At 40.7% G+C, this 19,382-nt stretch overlaps 1 protein-coding gene across 2 annotated transcripts in view; it reads right to left on the reverse strand.

Moving 5' to 3' along the window:
* Window positions 1-1,047: 1,047 nt before the first annotated feature.
* Window positions 1,048-19,382, reverse strand: part of LOC134350422 (regulator of G-protein signaling 7) — a 514,008-nt gene continuing 495,673 nt past the window's right edge. For both annotated transcript variants that reach the window (XM_063055597.1, XM_063055598.1), the window contains exon 17: window positions 1,048-6,920. In XM_063055597.1, coding sequence (XP_062911667.1) covers window positions 6,870-6,920 — 51 coding nt within the window. In that variant the 3' untranslated portion in view covers window positions 1,048-6,869. The remainder of the gene's footprint in view (window positions 6,921-19,382) is intronic.

Raw genomic sequence — 19,382 nt, forward strand, 5'->3', positions numbered from 1 at the left:
TCAAAAAATTTTACCCCATTTATTTCCATTCCAACTAACACTCTCACTGCAATTTCTCACCATCTCTATTTTACAAATGGTGCAATAACATTTTCACTATCTGGCTCATTCCGGGCATAACTGTCAAGATGGTCCTCAACCTACCTGCACCGTCTTTTGTGCAAAGTAGTCATGTGTGACTTGAGACAAGAGGAGGCTGTGTTCCTCCACACGCCTCTAAGCATATCATGGTAAATTTCTCTGCTGATTAATTAATCTAAATGTTTTAAAATTGATATATTATTCTTCACTTTTTAAATAATGTTTTTTTAATTGCATTCCTAGTCTTTCTAAATATTTATGATCATCAGGGACCATTCAAATGTGTTGAAAGACCATCACTGTGATCTGTGGGTGGGGCCTCAGATTTTACCTCCTCAATTATCAGTGACTGACTACGCTGCTTCCCAACATAAACAGGGCGTAAAGCCTCCACAAATCTGTTGAGTTGTGTGGGCACGGAAGACAAGTGCAGGAACCAGTAGAAAGGCCTAGGCCAAGTCAATGTCTGTCTGCCTCATTAACTCCATTTCCTTTTCCACAGAAGCTCTATGGATATGGGGATTCCCACTGTTCTTCATTGCTAGTTTGGATTTCTGGTAATTGCTCCATTTTAGCTTGGGATTATTTCATAATAAATTCTATTGCTGGAAGTTGACAACTCTCACAGTTAATTGTAACAGAAAAAGGAAATGCTGGAAATATTCATCAGGTACAGCGGCATCAGCTAAGTGAAATAATAATAGCAGAGAAATAAGATTTACTGTGTCAGAACAGTGGCCGTTCATCAGTTATAATCATTTTGTTCACTATGAAAGAGCAGAACATGGTTGATGGGTATAATTACAACGTGTTACAATGCAAAATTAATTCATAGTAGTAATCACAATGTGGACCATGTGAGGGATCCATCAGAAGGAACATCATCGAATAATAGTTCTTTAATTATAATTAATTGACTGAAATTGTTTTCTTTTTCTTTTCCTTATAAATTATGGAGCTAAACTTCAAAGAATATTCGGAATAAACACTTTTATAAATCGATGAGCTCTATTTCATATTTTAAAACTGGATACCTTAATGGGAGTTTTTTTGGCAAGTGAAAGCAATAATTTTTTACTATGTGACAGTCGTGAATTTTGTTATTATAATAAAGAAAATTTCTTGACAGTTGTCAATATTTAAAATGACCAAGTAGATTAACATTGTTTAATCTTCACAATCATTTTAAGTTTTTGGAGATAAGCACCAGGTCTGTGATAACCAATGGATTATTTTTAAATACAACTGAGTAGTATAATATGCATATACTTCAAAACTCTTATCATTCAAGTATAAAGAATATGGTTATCAATCTATACTGCTATAAGTTAATCAGGAAGGAAATGTGTATAATAATCAGGTACATATGTAGTCACAATTGATCGGAGTTTAAAACAATTTAGAGAGTGCAAGTGTAGACCAATGGGACTAAAACATTTTTGTTTACTTTACACAAACACGAAAAATCTTCTAACTAATGCCATAACAATCACTGTCTTGGAATTTGCACATTCTAATGCTGTACAGTTAATTATTGCAGTAAACAGGTATTCACAGATTTTTTCACTACAAGGGAAATTTTACCCTATCCACTCACTGGCTACTCGAACACAGAGTTCAAAAGTACAATTATTGGAGTGCTGACAGTGCTGTCAGTTATTCCTGGAAACTGAAAGAAGAACACATTTAGATTTACTTGAAAATCTCAACACATGGCACATCTGTAACACAGCAGTCTGAATGAGGCCAGACAGATTGATAATGAGAGTGACAACATTGTTTGTTTCAGGGGCTTTGTGGTCTTTTTACCAACCTTAAAGCCTCATAATGACCCAAAATGGCTGCACATAAATGCATTTGCTGTTGTTCACTTAACTGAATTATGTGAAGCTGTGAACTTGCATTGCGTGAAACAGAGTCTGCATAGATAAGATTGCTACAGTACCATTGCTGTACATAGAACTACAAAGATTGCATTAAACTGAAGGGATGTTTGGATAAATAGTAGGATCTAGGTGTACAAAAGTTTCCAAAATGATACATGAATGCTTGCAAACCTACTGTAGGCAAAAGAACAGGTGACTTTTTACAACCCATTTGCTTGGAAATTTTTATCTTAATCCACTACAACCACAGAGACAATAAGTTTCTACATTTTATTATCATTCTATAAAGAGTAATCACAATTCCTAAAGAATTTGTAAGATATGAAAATTGTTCAGGCTCTCCATATATGTTCAATCAGTGAAGATTTAATTATAGTTCTGAGTTAATTATACTTTACATTTCTTGTAAGATGCCTTAATGACGAACACCCCTACTTCTACAAGTATAGTCTGTGACACAGTTCATAAGAAAGTTGTGTTTTACGTAAACATTAAACAATTGTGAGCAACCGTAAAACAACTTGGCTTAAATATTTTACTCAGTTGTTATCATTAGTCCTGATGATCAGTATGCTTCAGAAAGAAAAAGAATGTGGATGCAAAGTGTCCTAATGAAAAGACATATCTCTATAGTCACAAATTTACTTCTAATTGAATTTGATGTCAAAATCAGACTCTAGGAAATATAATGTGGGATCTTAGCAGCAGAAAATCCATTCAAGATTGCATCCACCAAAATGGGTAATAATAGTTGACACTCTACTATTTACCAATCTAATGTACATATGTACATTAACAAACAATGATAGTTCGACATGACAGGGATATTTCACACTTTATATCCACTTCCATGCCAACTGCTGCTGAGTTTGAGGAGGTGGAAGCCTTAGTACTTAGGTAATGCACTGTACTTTCAGAAAGCATGACTCTGTTTGGAAATCTTCTTACTGAAGTTGAAAACCGTGCTCAGTCCACTCCACCACTGAATGGTGTGCAGAATGAGTGTGACAGCTACTGCCAAGGTAGTATATGGTAATAAATTTACTTTGAACTTTGACCCTGGCCGAAGTAGACACCAGTGGACTGAATCACCTGACATCACCGTCTTGGTAAGAAGAAATAACTGAAAATAATGAAAATGAATTAAAACTGCTTTCAGTCAATCTGGATAGATTAAAATTTAACTAATTTGAACTCTGCATTTATTGTCAGGTGGTGTTTTAATCAACAAGTTGGAAAGAATAGAAGTTGAATTAGAACAACAGGAGTGACTGGCAGAATTATCAGACTGGCTTTCATTGATTGGCATTAAGGTTGCTATTTTATTGAGCTTGTTGGAGCAGGCAGGCTTAAACACCTACCAGTGAGATGAAAATCATGTTCAAGGAATGTATTGCAGACAAATGCACAATGTTTTTGCTGAATTAAAAGTGATATTTGAGATTAGGGAGTTTCTGCAGGAATAAGTAAATTAGTCAGAAAGTAGGTCACATCTAAATGATTCCTGTGGTATCTGAGTTCTGCATGACTGTATGCTTCCAGATGCTGGCTATCAGCAGAATCTGTAAAACTAGACACTTATTGCCTTGTTTCAGTTGTTAAGTCCTACTGACAGCTAATAAAACCACAAACTCCATTTTCTTAGCTACATGGGCAGCCTACAGTCAGTACACCTGTGGCTGCAATCATTAATCTTTCTCACACCAGGTACAGTCCCATTAAAAAAGCTGCAGATCACCTGCTGCAAATACTTTTTCCTACCAACCATCCTCGCAGTGAGATAATCAAATGCTTTAAAATATTCCATTTGCCCTGGCATGATAAACCATGATGACTGTTGAACTTAATTTTAAATCCAAGGTTGACAAGGTACAGAGTGGAGGCATTAAGAAGCAATTTGACGATTCTGTGCTTACAGTAAGCATATTCTGGGCACGCTGCCCATTGGCATTACTCGCTTTCAAGTGAACAGATGGAAAATTATGTTTGCCTGCAATGTCCTGTGATGCATTTTCAGCAAGTGCCGAAAAGAACTTTATCATCGCTTGGTATATTTTGGATTCAAGCTGAAGTCCCAAAGGTGAAAAGATAATTAATGTATCATTATTTGCCATCTCTATTCAAATTGTAACACCTTTCTCCAATAACCGCCTTTTTAATATTAAATCAATGCTCCTGAAATCATTAGTTAAATAACCCATGCTAACTCAGCCAACGATGACTAATCTTTATTTGTGTTTTCAACTTTCTTGAAATGATCAGGTTAGTTGCAAAGCCCTGATGCATTTTGACACATAACTCTGATTAATTTCAATTACACTAATCCATCCTCTGACTGACAGAAAGAAAACCAATTCTTTTTAAAATGGATTATAACCCACTGACAGGGATTTTGAAGTGTTGTTGGTGTCATCAGCGTAAAGGTTGAGTCAACAGAGGGAAGGGAATATGAGTTAGGTGATTAAATCGAGATAAAATAACAGAAACAAGAGAATATAGTCTCAAATAGTGGGACAATATTTATCCCCATTTTGCAGTATTATGACTTCAATTACATGTAGTGTTCTACATCTGGAAGGAAACGGCCTTGATATCAATGCAACATCACTTTAGATGAACAATGTGCATTCACTGCAAGCGATTGAGCACAGATGTTAGGATTTCAAGGAGTATATTCCATAATAGTTTTTATTCAGAATAATATAGGAATATTAAGTGAATCCTGAGATCCAGTGTGTTAAGTTAATAGGTTGCATTGATCTGAAGAACTGCAGTGCATTTAGCAATGGAAGTCATATTTCCACCAGTGGTATAGACAAAGCCTTGGTCATCTTGCGGGCTTTCTTCTTCAATGATTGCTCTCATGCCAGATCAATTTATTTTTAAAGACTATTTAACCTGCTCTTGTACTCGTCTTTATTGTTCCTCTGGTGGGGCATCTCAATGTGAATGCCACATTGCTGTCCCTTCCTCAGCAAATAGTTACATGGCTCTTTCTTCAGGTTATCCTCATCCTATCCATTTTAATCAAGGCTACATCCCTCCATGACTTTCGTTGTTTAGTACTGGATCGTCAGCTGGTTTATTTGGATATTTCTCCCAGGTGGAAACCGTTTATTTTATTCCTGAAAGTAGCTTACATTGGAACCTCTTATTTTATAGTCAGATTGGCATTTTGCTCCCTTGCTGATCACTTATGAATCTGGACTGAAGTACTGTGGAGACAAAGGAGGTTTTTCAAAATTTAGTGCCTGCTGACAGTTTTTTGCCTATAGTTATTTGGATAATTTTTTGCATCTTCTTTTTATTTTTTGTTTTCAAAAATAAAAATGCCTGACTTGCAAATTGCTGACAGGAAAGGAGAGGAAGGACAGTAAGACTAAGGTCCTGAAAATATTAGGAATTGTAGTTATCACTTATAAAGGGGCTGCTGTACTTTAATCTCTCAGTGAAACAGATCTGCTCATTAGAAACACTCTCATACAGCATGGAAACAGGCCCTACATCCCAACTTGTCCATGCTGACCGTGAGCCCCCATCTAAGTGAACCACATTTGCCTGCATTTGACCCTTGTCCCTCTAAACCAGGGGTTTCCAACCTGGGGTCCATGGACCCCTTGATTAATGGTATTGGTCCATGGCATAAATGAGGTTGGGAACCCCTGGTCTAAGCAGTTCATATCCATGTACCTGGTGAACTGTATTTTAAATCATATTGTACCTCCCTCTACCACTTCCTCTGGCAGCTCTTTTCATATACTGACCATGCTGTGTAAAAAAAGTTGCCCTCACGTTCCTATAGGATTTCCCTTTCAACAGGCTGATCCGAGATGTCCTTTCTTTTTAGTGAGTGAATTAGCAAATACATGTTAAAGCAAAAGTAAGATCCTTGAGATAAGCTAATATTCCTGCAAGAACTCTTCTCAGTGATTGTCACAACTTAGTTATTAAAATACATGCCTGCTTTTCAGCATTATCTGCAACAGACTTAAATTTTCTTACAAAGAAAATATTAAACAAACTCTGAACTACTTTAAACTCATTATATTTATTTTATTTTGACTTACCTAGTTATTAAGAAATAAACCTAAAATTTACAAAATATCTCTATGGTGCTAAGTGCTTTTCTTAATATTCTTCAAGCAAGATTGACTAGCCATTTGCAATATCATATAACTACTTTGAAATTTTAAGAAATGAAACGAGCTGACTTAATTAACATGATGGCTCTCATCTTATGAAACAATATCAAAACAATGAATAACTAACTTAAAAAAAAATTTGGAAAATAAATGAACATGAAAAATAAACAAAAAAAGACAAACTTTAATAAATCTGGAATAAATAGTGAATTGTATAAAAATAAGACACAAAAACACTTAAGTTGTAGCACAGATTATTTTCAGCAAGGATACTCTAATAAGCCTTGTAATAGAATCTTTCCGTGCTCATTGTATTTTGTGGTGCAACATATCGTTGGATTGTGGACAATAGCGTATGTACTATGTACATAATAATCCTTTCTAACATCTCGCTGTATGAATCATAAGCATTTAATGACTTTCTGAGTTAGTTTGGTGTATAAATCATATTCTGAGTTGGAGTTTTAATGTTATGATGAACATTAACTTATTATCAGTGGAGGTCAACACACATCGACTGGTTGATATGGCACTGGATGAAGTAAACGTAAAAGATTTGGGGAGCACTTGTCCCTCCCTTCCCACCCTCTCCTTATACAATATATCTGCAATGTCTTTGTACACACGCAGAGGAAACAAAAGTCAGATCCTCATTCATGCAAAGAATGGTGTAATGTCTTTTGGGTTCAGGATACACAGTGAGTTATAGCTTTGAACAACTGATCAGACTTGCTCCTCAGCAGAAGGGTGAGTGAACTCATCAGTAAGACTGCACCAGGCTTGTCAACCGCTTCGAAGTAAGTGATTTTCCCTGTGCAAGAGAAGCAGAAGATTATTTTCTGGTTAGATCAATGGCTGTAACATCCACTTGCAGAAAATTAACTTCAAATCCAAATGAAGCAAAATTACTATTGAATAGCTCACAATAAACAGAAGATGAAACAAATCTATTAAACATTACCTATGACATACACTCATTGGCCACTTTATTAGGTACCACCTGAAGCTCATAATGTGGCCACTGAGTATACATTCATGGTCTTTTGCTGCTGTAGCCCATCCACTTGAAGATTCAAAATGTTGTGCATTCAGAGATGCCTCCGGCATGGTCCCAGGACACATCCTGCACAATCAAGGAAGCTCATCAATGCCTCTACTTTCTGAGAGGGCTGAAGTGAGCTGGATCTTGCATCTCTGTACTCACATCGTACTACAGATGCAGAATAGAGAGCATCCTAACAAGATGCAGCACTTCAGCATGCGGAAACTGCACTGTGGCGGACAGGAAGGGTCTACAGCAGGGAGACAGAATTGTCCGATGCATCATTGGCACCAGCCTACCCGTCATCAGACATATAGACAGAAAGATGCTGGAAAAGGGCCAGAAACATCACAAAGGATCCCACTCAAGCTGATTATGGAGTGTTTGTCCCACTCCCACCGGGAAGGATACTACGTAGCGTCCACACCAGGAGCACCAGGCTCAACTGCAGTTCCTTTCCCCAAGCAGTAAGGCTGATCAACACCTCCACCCACTAACTCCAACTCTACTGTATTATTTCCCGTCAGTCACCTTGTGTACAGCTTGGTGTCACTGTATTGACTTGCAATCAATGTATATAAACTATCTTATGTATTTATATTTACTCTTTTTAATTATTATTTTGTGTCTTCATCTTCTGTTTTCTCGTGCAGCGTCTGATCAGGAGTAACAATTACTTTGTTCTCTTTTACACTTGTGTACAGGAAATGACATCATACAACCTTGATTCTTGATTCTACTGTTGTACAAAATATAAAGTCCAAAGTTCAGAATAAAATTTATTATCAAAGTACATACATGTCACCACATACAACCCCGAGATTCTTTTTCTGCAGGCATATTTAGTAAATCTACTGGACAGTAACTGTAAACAGGACCAATGGAAAACAAACTATGCAAACACAAATTTAAATAATTAGCAATTAATAACAAGCATGAAATAACAAGATAAAAGAAAGCTTAAATGAGTGCAGTTATCTCCCTTTTAAGAGCCTAATGGTTGAGGGGTGGTAACTGAGGATCTTGTACCTTCCACATGTTGGCAGCAGCAAGAAAAGAGCATGGCTTGGGTGGTGAGGATCTTTGATGATGGTTGCTAGTTTACTACGGCAACATTTCATACCGACGCGCTCAATTGTTGGGAAGGTTTTACCTGTGATGTACTGCGCCAAATTCACTACATCTTGTAGGATTTTCTGCTCAAAAGTTTTGGTGTTCCCATACCAGGCTGTAATGCAGCCAGTCAGTACACTCTCCATCACACATCTATGGAAGTTCGTCAACGTTTTTGATGACATCTGCATCTCTGCAAACTCCTGAGGAAGTAGAGGCACTGTCGTGCTTCCTTTGCAATTATATTAACATGATGGGTACAGGACAGGTCCTCTGAGATAGTGACAGCCAGGAATTAAGGTTACTGACCTTCTCCAAATTATGTGTGGTTATTTGAGTTACTGCAACCTTTCTGTCAGCTTGAACCAGTCTGCCAATTCTCCTCTGACCTCTCGCATTAACAAGGCATTTTTACCCACAGAACTGCTGTTCACTAGATGTTTTTTTGTTTATTGCACCATTTTCTGTAAATTCTAGAGAGTGGTGTGTATGAAAATTCCAGGAGCTCAACAGTTTTTGAAATACTCAAAGTTCAAAGTAAATTTATTACCAAATTACATATATCTCACCATATACAACCTGGAGATTCATTTTCTTGCAGGCATTCTCAGAAAATCCAAGAAACATAATGAAAGACCGCTCCCAACAGGATGGACAAACAACCAATGTGCAAAAGACAGAAAACCATGCCAAATACGAAAGAAAAAAAGAAATAATAGTAATAAATAAATAAGCAATAAATAACAAGAACCATGAGATATAGAGTCCTTGAAAGTGAATCCAGTTCATTGAGACTAGTTAAGTTTTGGGGCGAGTAAAGTTGAGTGAAGTTATCCACTCTGATTCAAGAGTCTGATGGTTGAGGGGTAATAACTGTTCCTGAGCTTGGAGCTGTGGGTCCCGAAGCTCTTGTACCTTCCCCCGAAGGCAGCAGTGAGAAGAGTGCATCACCGGGGTGGTGGGTGTCCCTGATGATGGATGCTGCTTTCCTGTGAAAGCACTCTATATAGAAGTGCTGAATGGCGGGGAGAGCTTTACCCATGATGGACTGGGCTGTTTCCAGCACTTTTTGTAGGCTTTTTCATTCAAGGGAATTGATGTTTCCATACCAGGCCATGGTGCAATCAGTCAATATACTCTCTACCAGACATCTATAGATGTTTGTCAAAGTTTTATATGTCATGACAAATCTTTGCAAACTTCTAAAGTACAGGCATGCCATGCTTTCTTCACAATTGCACTTATGTGCTAGGTGCAGGACAGATCCTCTGAAATGATAACACCAAGGTATTTAAAGTTGCTGACCCTCTCCACCTCTGATTCTCCTGATGAGTACTGGCTCATGAACCTCCAGTTTCCTCCTCCTGTGGTCAATAATCAGCTCCTTGGTCTTGCTGATATTGAGTGAGAGATTGCTGTTGTGGCACCACTATTCAGCCAGATTTCAATGTCTCTCCTTTCTGCTGATACATCACCTCCTTTGATTTTGGCCAAACCTCCCTGTCTGGCACTATCAATCACTTCACCATCAAGGTCACTTAGATCACATTTCTTTCCCGTTCTGATGGTTGGTCTGAACAACAACTGAAAGTCTTAACCATGTCTTCACGCTTTTAAGCATTGAGTTGCTGCCACATGATTGTCTGATTAGATATTGCATTAATGAACAAGTGTACCTAATTTAGTGGCCACTGAGTGTATATGAAAGGCAGACATGATGACAGAATAATATTTGCACTTTGCATTTTCCAATTACTGCATTGCATTAGACCTTCTTCCTCTAAAAAGTAAACAGTAATCTGATTTGACAATTGTAGTAACCAGCATCCCTGCATACTAAATGATATTTTCATTCTTAGAAGGTGAGTGTATTGCGTTTATAAAGTAGGGCGACTCTAAGCTAAATGAGAATAAAGTAGAGAAGCCGCAGGAGGAATGTAACAGGTCAGCCAGCATCTACGGAAAGGAGTAAAGAGCTTATCAGGTTCCTCCAGAATTGTGTGTGTGTAACTCTGGACTGCCGACATCTGCTAAATCTCTTGTGTTGATAAAGTACAGATTCAGAAACAATGGGTAAGAAACTACTACTGTCTTCAAATTCTCCAGCCATACAGCATACTGATTTCTAGTTTATCGTCATAGGCATGCATACACAGGACATAATTGCAGTGGAAATTTGCTTATGCAGCAACAGCACAGTATATTACAAATACAAGCTAACATAAATTATACATAATTTAAATGACAAAAATAAATCAAATAAATATAATAATATTAATGCATCACTATAAAGTAATAAGACTAATTTTATTATTAATTCTAGTTCTCTCGTCATGAATCCTTTGTCCTCATGGTTATTAAAATATATCAAATTGTGCCTGCCTTAACTTAATTTCTGGAGAATGTTGATAGGTGTGGGAGTTTGTTGGTTTCTTTTCTCTTAGGTGGGGCTGTGACTTAATTGCTAAAGAGACTAGTGGTATAACTTTGATCAGTGATTCATCATTAACACTTTATTTTCATTAATCAAACAAAAACTTTTAAAATATGCTAAAATCTGTTGAAATTCTACAAATTGGACACACTGCAGGGAATGAGTTAGGATCAGATGTTAAAGTGAATCCTGCAAAATATCTGAGTGCTTCCTGGTGCTGTCTAATGGGAAAAAATGTCTATTATTTTTGAACCTGCGGGATAGGGGCAACGGGCCAACCAAATACACATTCACGTGGTCGAAACGCTGCTCAGGGACGGTGAAAAGAGTTAAAGGAGCCGTGACGTGTCAATGCATCTTTGCGTGTTGACATGCCAAACAAGCACTAGTCCCATCCCTGACATCCTTCTTAAGCCCGTGCCACACAAACTTTTCTGTCACCAGTTTCCGCCCTCTGGCCCGAGTAAGAAAGCCGGTGGACTCGCCACCACAAGCTCGCTGCCACAACCAGCCTGGGTCGCCTCATTGACACATCACACAGTAGTAACACGCCGCTGTCACTGAAAGTAACGTCCACCAATTTCAACCCCGTGTCTGTCGAATGCAGCGCCTGCATGCTCGTGTCCAAAACCTGGTCTGCTACCCTCTGAACGTAGTCCACGCCCAGATGGACAGCACCAGTGAAGGACCGGGAAAGGCAGTCAGCCACTAGGTTATGCTTCCCTGCAACATGCTGGACGCCCGTGGTGAACTCTGAAATGAAAGAAAGATGGCGCTGCTGTTGAACAGACTGCGGTTCAGAGACCCTAGCCATGGCGAATATGAGGGGCTTATGATCCACAACAGCCATAAATGGACGGCCCTCTAGGAGAAAACGAAAACACCACACTGCCAAGCACAGACTGAGAACCTCACAGTCGAATGTGCCGTATTTGCGCTCGCGCAGTTGAAGCTTATGGCCAAAAAAGGAGAGAGGCTGCCAAACGCCGTTGACCAACTGTGCCGAGGGGGTGCACCAGCAGTGTTGCATTAGCTAATGCCTGTTTAGTGTCCGAGAATGCCTTGAACCTTTCCTCCATGACGTGCTTGGCTGCTTTGCCCTTAAGGGCCTCTTAGAGGGGGCACATGAGCTGATCTACTTTGGGAACAAAATGGTGATAAAAGTTCACCATGCCCAAAAACTCCTTCAGGACCTTAACGGTGACTGGCCGAGGAAAACGCTTAATGGCCTCAACTTTAGCCAGGAGGGGCCTGCCCCTGCTACATTGACGCGGTGTCCGAGGAAATTGACCACGGATAGTCTAAACTGGCACTTCACCGGATTCACAATAAGACCATGCTGACTAAAGCATTTGAAAAGGGTTCTCAAGTGTAAGAGATGTTCATCACTAGAAGAACTGCGACCAAAATGTCATCTAGGTAAACAAACAAGAATGGCAAATCCCTGAGAACACTGTCTATGAGGCACTGGAAGGTCTGGGCTGCGCTCTTCAGCCTGAATGGCATTCGAAGGAACTCAGACACACCAAACAGTGTAATAACAGCAGTTTTAGGAATGTCACTTGGGTGGACAGGGACCTGGTGATAACCGCGAATGAGGTCCACCTTTGAAAAAATAACTTTCCCTGCCGGGTGGGCAGAAGAATCCAGGATGCACAGGATCCGGAATTGGTCAGGAGTCGTGGCATTGTTGAGGCAGTGGTAATCCTCACATGGACCCCACCCACCACCCGGTTTTCGCACGATGTGGAGAGCGGAAGCCCATAAACTGCTCGACCGCCTGATGATACCTAGGTGCTCCACAGCATCAAACTCAGCCTTGGCGACAGCTAGTTTCTCCGGATCAGGGTGCCTGGTGCGGTTGTGCACAGGCGAGCTGATGGTGAGGGTGTGGTGCTGCACCCCGTGTTTAGTGGTAAAGGAGGAGAAGGTGGGCTCGGTCAGGTCCAGGAACTTAGCGAGGAGGCGGAGGAAGTCGTCGGAGGCGTAAAGGGCACTGGACAACTTTGAAGTGCCGGTGGTGCTGAGTGTGCCGGAGAGGGGGGAGGGGGTAGGAAGTCTCTGCATTGACAAGGCCCCGGTTCTGGACATCAATGAGAAAGCTGTAGGCAGAAAGGAAGTCGGTGCCCAGCAGGAGTGTAGACGCTGCTGCCAACACAAGATTCCAGCTGAACTTCTGCCCGCTGAAGCACAATGCCATCTTACGCTTAGCAAGAGTCTGAATGGTGCTGCCGTTCGCAGCCTTAAGAGATGGTCCATATTACCTAGTTTGTATGTCCAATTTAGATGTGGGTAGGACACTCATCTGAGAGCCCGTGTCACAGAGGAAATGGCGCCTTGAAACAGAGTTTGTAGTGAACAACAGACTGCCTGACCTGCCGACGCCCATAGCAGCTAACGGGCGCTGGCCGTCGTTTCCAGACTCCTTGAACTCGCAGGGTGGGCGGCACACCTTAGCTCCAGGCCCAAACCTCACGTGGTAGAAACACAGGGTAGGAAACCGTCGTTGAGCCGCGGAGGTTGTTTCATGTTCAGGAGGCGGCAAGGCTGCGAACTCATCCAGCCGCATAGCTGCACAGGCCCTCTTGGTGAAGGAAAACACTTCGTCAGCCTCTCTCGTTAGAGCCCGGAGGTCTTTGAGGGGAGAGCCAGCCAGAGCCAACCGCACCTCGCCCGGTAGTTGTTGCAGGAAAGGCTCTCTGAAGATGAAAAACAGCTGGTATCCGCCAAGGAGGGATAACAAGTGGTCCATCAACTCCGACGGCTTGGAGTCGCCTAAGTCGGGCAGTGAGAGGAGCCGGCGGGCGTGCTCAGACTCGGAAATTTTGGAAGTCTTGTACCTGCCAACTTCCGGAGGGTGCTGTAGGACACTCATCATCCTGGTTGCCGTAGAGCAGTCTAACGCTGCAATGACATAGTAATATTTCATATCATCCTGCGAGATTCTCCGCACTGCAAGCTGGGCCTCTGCCTAAGCAAACCAAACTGCGGCATGCTCTTGCCAGAATTCAGGGAGCTTGAGAGCAAAGGCGTTTGCAGTCATGATTGTAAAATGAGCGAATTCACTCCAGAATCATCTGGAGGAATGCTGGGGTCACCAGTATAGGAGTGTCGACAAAAATTGACACAAGTGTAATTACTTCTAACGCACACTTTATTCCCTCAGCCAACAAATGACAATGTATATATATAAGAAAAAAGACGCCCCCAAAATGTAATAACATACAGCGTAGCACATAACATAGATGGCAAACTTACCCCTTAACAGTCTTGGTGAATTCTATCTCATTAAATGTCTCTACACATGCCCCCCAGAATTCACCCTAGCAGACAAAGTCAAACAAGTAGTATAATTTCCATCAGAGATTAGTTATTAACATTTTATTTTCACTAATCAAACAAAAAAGTTTTTAAATATTCTAAAATCTGTTGAAATTCCACAAATTGGACATACTGCAGGGAATGAGTTAGGATCAGATGTTAAGGTGAATCCTGCAAAACGTCTCAGTGTTTCCTGGTGCCGTCTAATGCGAAAAATTGTCTTTAATTTTCTAATTCTCTGTCATCTCAAGAGCATTTGTAACTGCACTACTTTCAGAAATGCACTCAGCAGGATATATTCATTTACAATGCAACTGGGCAGTTGGCCACCTACCAAAGATAAATGTAAAGAGCTTGCTGAAACTAAAGCAGAAAATGTTGGCAATTTTCAGCAATTCTGGCAGAATCTGTGAAGAGAGGATCTGAGTTAATGTTTCAGGTTAATAAACTTTCATCATAACTCTGATTCTGAACAATATTCTAATGAAAGGTCATCAACGTGCAAATGTTAACTCTCTTTCTCTCTCCACATCTGCTGTCTGACCAGCTGGGTATTTTCAACATCTGAAGCATTTTGCTTTAGTTCCGCTCCATAAATTATTTTCTTGATTCCCTGACCTGTCCTTTCCTGGCAGGAAGGAGCTGCACCACAGGATATGACGGACATCAAGATCATTACCCTCTAGAGAAGAACCTGTAACAACCACAGTGGTGTCTCCCTTTTCTCGGCAAAGTCTTCGCCCAAGTCTTCTTGGTCCGATTACAGAAGTTGGCTGAATGTGTCTACCTGGAGGCACAGAGTGGCTTCCGTACTGGAAGGTCAACTGTGGACATGATTTTCTCTCTCCTCCAACTCTAGGAGAAATGCAAAAAAAAAAACCAAAAGAAGCCTCTGCATATTGCATTCATTGACCTCACCAAGGCATGTGAATTGGTCAGCAGAGGTGGCCTCTTTTAGATCCTCTCTAAGTTAGGCTGCCCATCAAGACTACACAAAATGATCAAATCCTTCCACAACTACATGAAGGGAACTGTGCAGTAGAACAGCAGCTCTTCGGAGAACTTTGACATAAGCAGCGGCATTAAGCAGGACTGTGTTCTTGCCCCAGTCTTCTTTGCTTTGTCCTGAGGCACGTATTTGGCATTGTATTTGGTATAACTCCATACTAGTTCAGATGACTGGCTTTTTAACCACGTCCACCTGAGAGCCAAAGCCAAAGTGTGCAAGGCTAGGATGGGAGACTTGCTGTTTGCCGATAATATAGCAGCCACAACCCACACTCCGCAGTAGCTCAAAACTCAAAACACACAGACTGAATAAAATGTTTGACTTCATGGAAGTAACTAATTCTGATATGAAGGTGGTCATTACAGCAAAGAGCTCATACTACTTGCATATTTATAAATGTTGGGCTATCCCAGTAAAATTCATCTTTAAACTGGCAAGGAGATCCATGTTCTGTTGTGTCTATATGAATTACCTCAATTTCAAATCACGGGGTTTACAATTAAGACTTTCTGGTTTGGAAGAAAAACTTTGCAAAGGTTCAAATGGCTGACAATTGCTCGGAATTCCTATGTACGGATTCATAAAAAATATAGAACACAACTAAAGGTGGCACTGTATTTGTTTCAGACATAAGCAGATGTTCTCATCGAACTGAATAAAAATTACAGTGGTTCAAGCATCTCCAAAGTTGTAATACTTTCTGTTTCATTATAAACAATCTTATTTTCAATGACAGCATGTAACGAGGTAAAGAGATATGTGGAAAAGGAAAGTAATGCACAGCATTGAAGGAAATTGAAAAAATTAAGATTTTTTTTAATGCTACAAAACTAAAGCTATAATATGTTAAAATAGTCCGTGGCTAAGAGCTTTATACTGAGGATCAGCTTAACCGGGCCTGAAGAAGGGTTTCAGCCTGAAATGTCGACTCTTTTCCACAGATACTGCCTGACTTGTTGAGTTTCTCCAGCATTTTGTGTGTGGCTTTGTACTTCCAGCATCTGCAGACTTTCTCTGGTTTAAGCTTAACGACATTGTTGGGAATAGTGAGTGGTTTATTCTATGTTGTCGCTGCTGATACTGGGCATCTAAAAGTAAATGTGTTTGGTTCCTTTCTCTATCATCTGTGCCTCTTTTCATGGAAAATTCAGAGGTTAAAACCTTGATTGAAGCAAGGTTAAAGGGTATTTATGGGACAGAATATTTTGCTACTGGACAGTGTCAAGTATTTTCTATTGTCCTCCTCTGAGATATTTATGATGATAAACACAAGAAATTACTGTTAAACTTTCACACCTCAACAATTTTTCCAATTATACATCAGGGACAGAGGCTTTCACATGCTGTGTACAGACGGAAAGGTTTGTGAGGGCAATTGATTTGAGCAGCAGAAGCTTATATGACCATTGAGCCTGCTTCTCTACTTAAGCTCATGACTGATCTGATCTTTGCTTCAACTATACATCGCAGCTTATTCCCTAAAATTCTAGCTTTCCCTGTATTTTAAACAATTGACTAGACCTTGAATATATTCAGCCTTCACAGTTCTCTGGGGTAGAAAATTCCAATGGTTCGAGACTCTTTTGAGTAGAGCTACTAGGACTTGATGTTTCAATCCCTATGGTAAGTTGGCACTCTCAATGTTGGCAGTGGGTTTGGAGTGGTGACAAGGAGGGAGGGTAGATACATCATCGGGATCATCAGGTGGGCACCCTCCTTCTTTGACGTTTCATTGATAAGCCCAGGACATCTCCAGTGGGCTCAACGGTGCCACCTGGCATTCCAGATACACCCCCCTCAGTTCCATACCCTCCTGTCTTCATCTTGCAGCCCAGTTGTTGTCTTTCCTTTTAATCCAAATCCAATTGCTGCTTTCTTCTGCTGCATTTGACAAGGACTTGATTGCTTGTTGGAGGGAATGACCCCTCACCCCCACCTTCTTCAATAGACTGGTCGTAGATGTAGCAACAAATCCCCTGCATCCCACTTCTACAGGGAAAATCTTGGTCTTCCAGCCATTCTGGGCAGCTTCAGTTGCCATAGAGAAGAACTTGGTCCTTTACTCCTAAACCCCTTTTCTTACCTCCATTCAAAACCTCCAATAGTCCTTCCAGGTGAAGGAATATTTACCTGCGAGTCTCTCAGAGTCGTCTACTGCATCTGGTGCTCCTGGTGTGGCCTCCTCTACATCAGTGAGACCTAATGGAAACTGAGGGACTGCCTCATTGAGCACCTTCACTTTGTCTGCCACAAAAGGTAGCATTTTGTGGTGACTATAATTCCTTTTCCAATTCTGACATGTCAGTCCATGGCCTTCTCTACTGCCACAATGAGTCTATACTCAAGTTGGAGGAGTAATACCTCATATTCTCGCAAACACGAGGAAATCTGCAGATGCTAGAATTTCAAGCAACACACATAAAAGTTGCTGGTGAACGCAGCAGGCCAGGCAGCATCTCCAGGAAGAGGTACAGTCAACGTTTCAGGCCGAGACCCTTCGTCAGACCTGATGAAGGGTCTCGGCCTGAAATGTTGACTGTACCTCTTCGTAGAGATGCCGCCTGGCCTGCTGCGTTCACCAGCAACTTTTATACTTCATATTCTGGCTGGTTAATCTCTGTATGGCAATGATGGCATGACTATCAATTTCTCTAACTTCCAGTAATTTCATCCCCCTCCCCTTCCCTCTTTTTCCATTCCTCATTCTGGCTCCCCTCTTATCCTTCTCCATACATGTCCCTCACCTCCCTTTGGTGCCCCTCCTCCTTCCCTTTCTCACATGGTCCTCTGTCCTCTCTATCGGATTCCTTATTCTTCAGTCCTTTACCTCTTTCACCTATCATCTCCCAGCCTTTTACTTCATCCTTCTCCCCCTCATTTGGCTTCACTTATCACCTTCCAGCTTGCACTCCTTCCTCTCTCCCCACGTTCCACCTACATTTCCAGTCCTGATGAAGGGCATTGGCCTGTAGCGATGACTCTCTGTATATTCTGCATGACCTGCTGAGTTTTTCCAGAATTTTGTGTGTGTTGCCCTGGATTTCCAGTTTCTGCAGAATTTCTGATGTTTATGTTCTTATCTTTCTGCTGCAGTCCCTTTTTGTTCACCCACAAGTGAAAAGGGGAGCAAGAAGAGACCAGCAGGTCCCTCCAGTATGTCTCATCATTCAATATGATCATGGTTGAACTACTCCGGGCGTCAACTTCTGCTCTGTGTTGAATCCTCACAGCCCTCAATGGTCAATCTTACAAACATTTGTTAAATTCCACTTTAAGTACTTCTAAAGAACCGCAATCTACAACTTCCTGGGGTAGGGTCAACATTTACCATACAATAAGAGCATCTGCCATATGTTTTGTAAAGTTGTAACATAACGTCCCAACTTTTATATTCTATGCCCCAGCCTATAAATACCGTAAGTCTTCTTCACCACCCAATCTAGCTATGTTGGCACTTTCAGGGAAATATGGATTTGAATCCTAGTGTCCTTCTGTTCATCAACATGCCTTGGTTACATTGGTATTCCCTGCAAACCATAGAGGCCTCTACATGACTTGCTAGAACTGATAAGACTGAGCGCACGTTTTTGGGATCCTATACATAATCATAATAATATGGTATGAACTGATGTTAAGTCAAATATAGCCACCAATTTCAAAGGATTCAAAGGGTTATCATCAAAGTATATAACTCTGAGATTCTTCTTCCCCTTATAGCCGTGATACCAAGAATAAAAAAGAACTGCGACACAAGCATCAACCCCCTCCAAATCCCCCTCCCCTGCACACAAAAAATGATTTAAAAAATGGACAAAAGCTCAGAATATAAAAAACTATAAGATTTAAAAAAAACTCATAGTCCATTGTCCAAAATCATATCCACATGCACAACGCAGAAAACCTCGGTAACATCCTCCAGGCCCACCAGCAGGCCACTGTCACTTGCATATTTTACTGAGAATTGCATTTTAGAAAGAGAATGGCATTTGTCCTCAATAGAAGTTGTTTCTGCAAAGATTTGAACTCGTTTAAACATCAAGATTTGAACAAGCGAAATCGAATTTTCTTGGGTAAGAGCAGGCAAACACTGTACATTGGCCACTGTTGAAGATTATAAAATATTTAGACCTGTACAAGTTCCAACATAATGTGATATTACGTATCTTGTATTCCATTTTGGAGGGTTCTCAGTGGGAGACCTGGCTACAACACTGTAAGTCTTACTCTTTAACCGGGGATCTTTGAGTATTAGAGTTTAAGGAAAGATTCAGTAGCCATCAGTCAATATAGGTTAAATGTTTTAGCAGTGAATTAGAGAAAGTACATCAAGGATTGAATTGCATTAGCAAGCACA

This window comes from Mobula hypostoma, chromosome 8, assembly GCF_963921235.1.
Source record: "Mobula hypostoma chromosome 8, sMobHyp1.1, whole genome shotgun sequence".
NCBI classification, from domain to species: Eukaryota; Metazoa; Chordata; class Chondrichthyes; order Myliobatiformes; family Myliobatidae; genus Mobula; species Mobula hypostoma.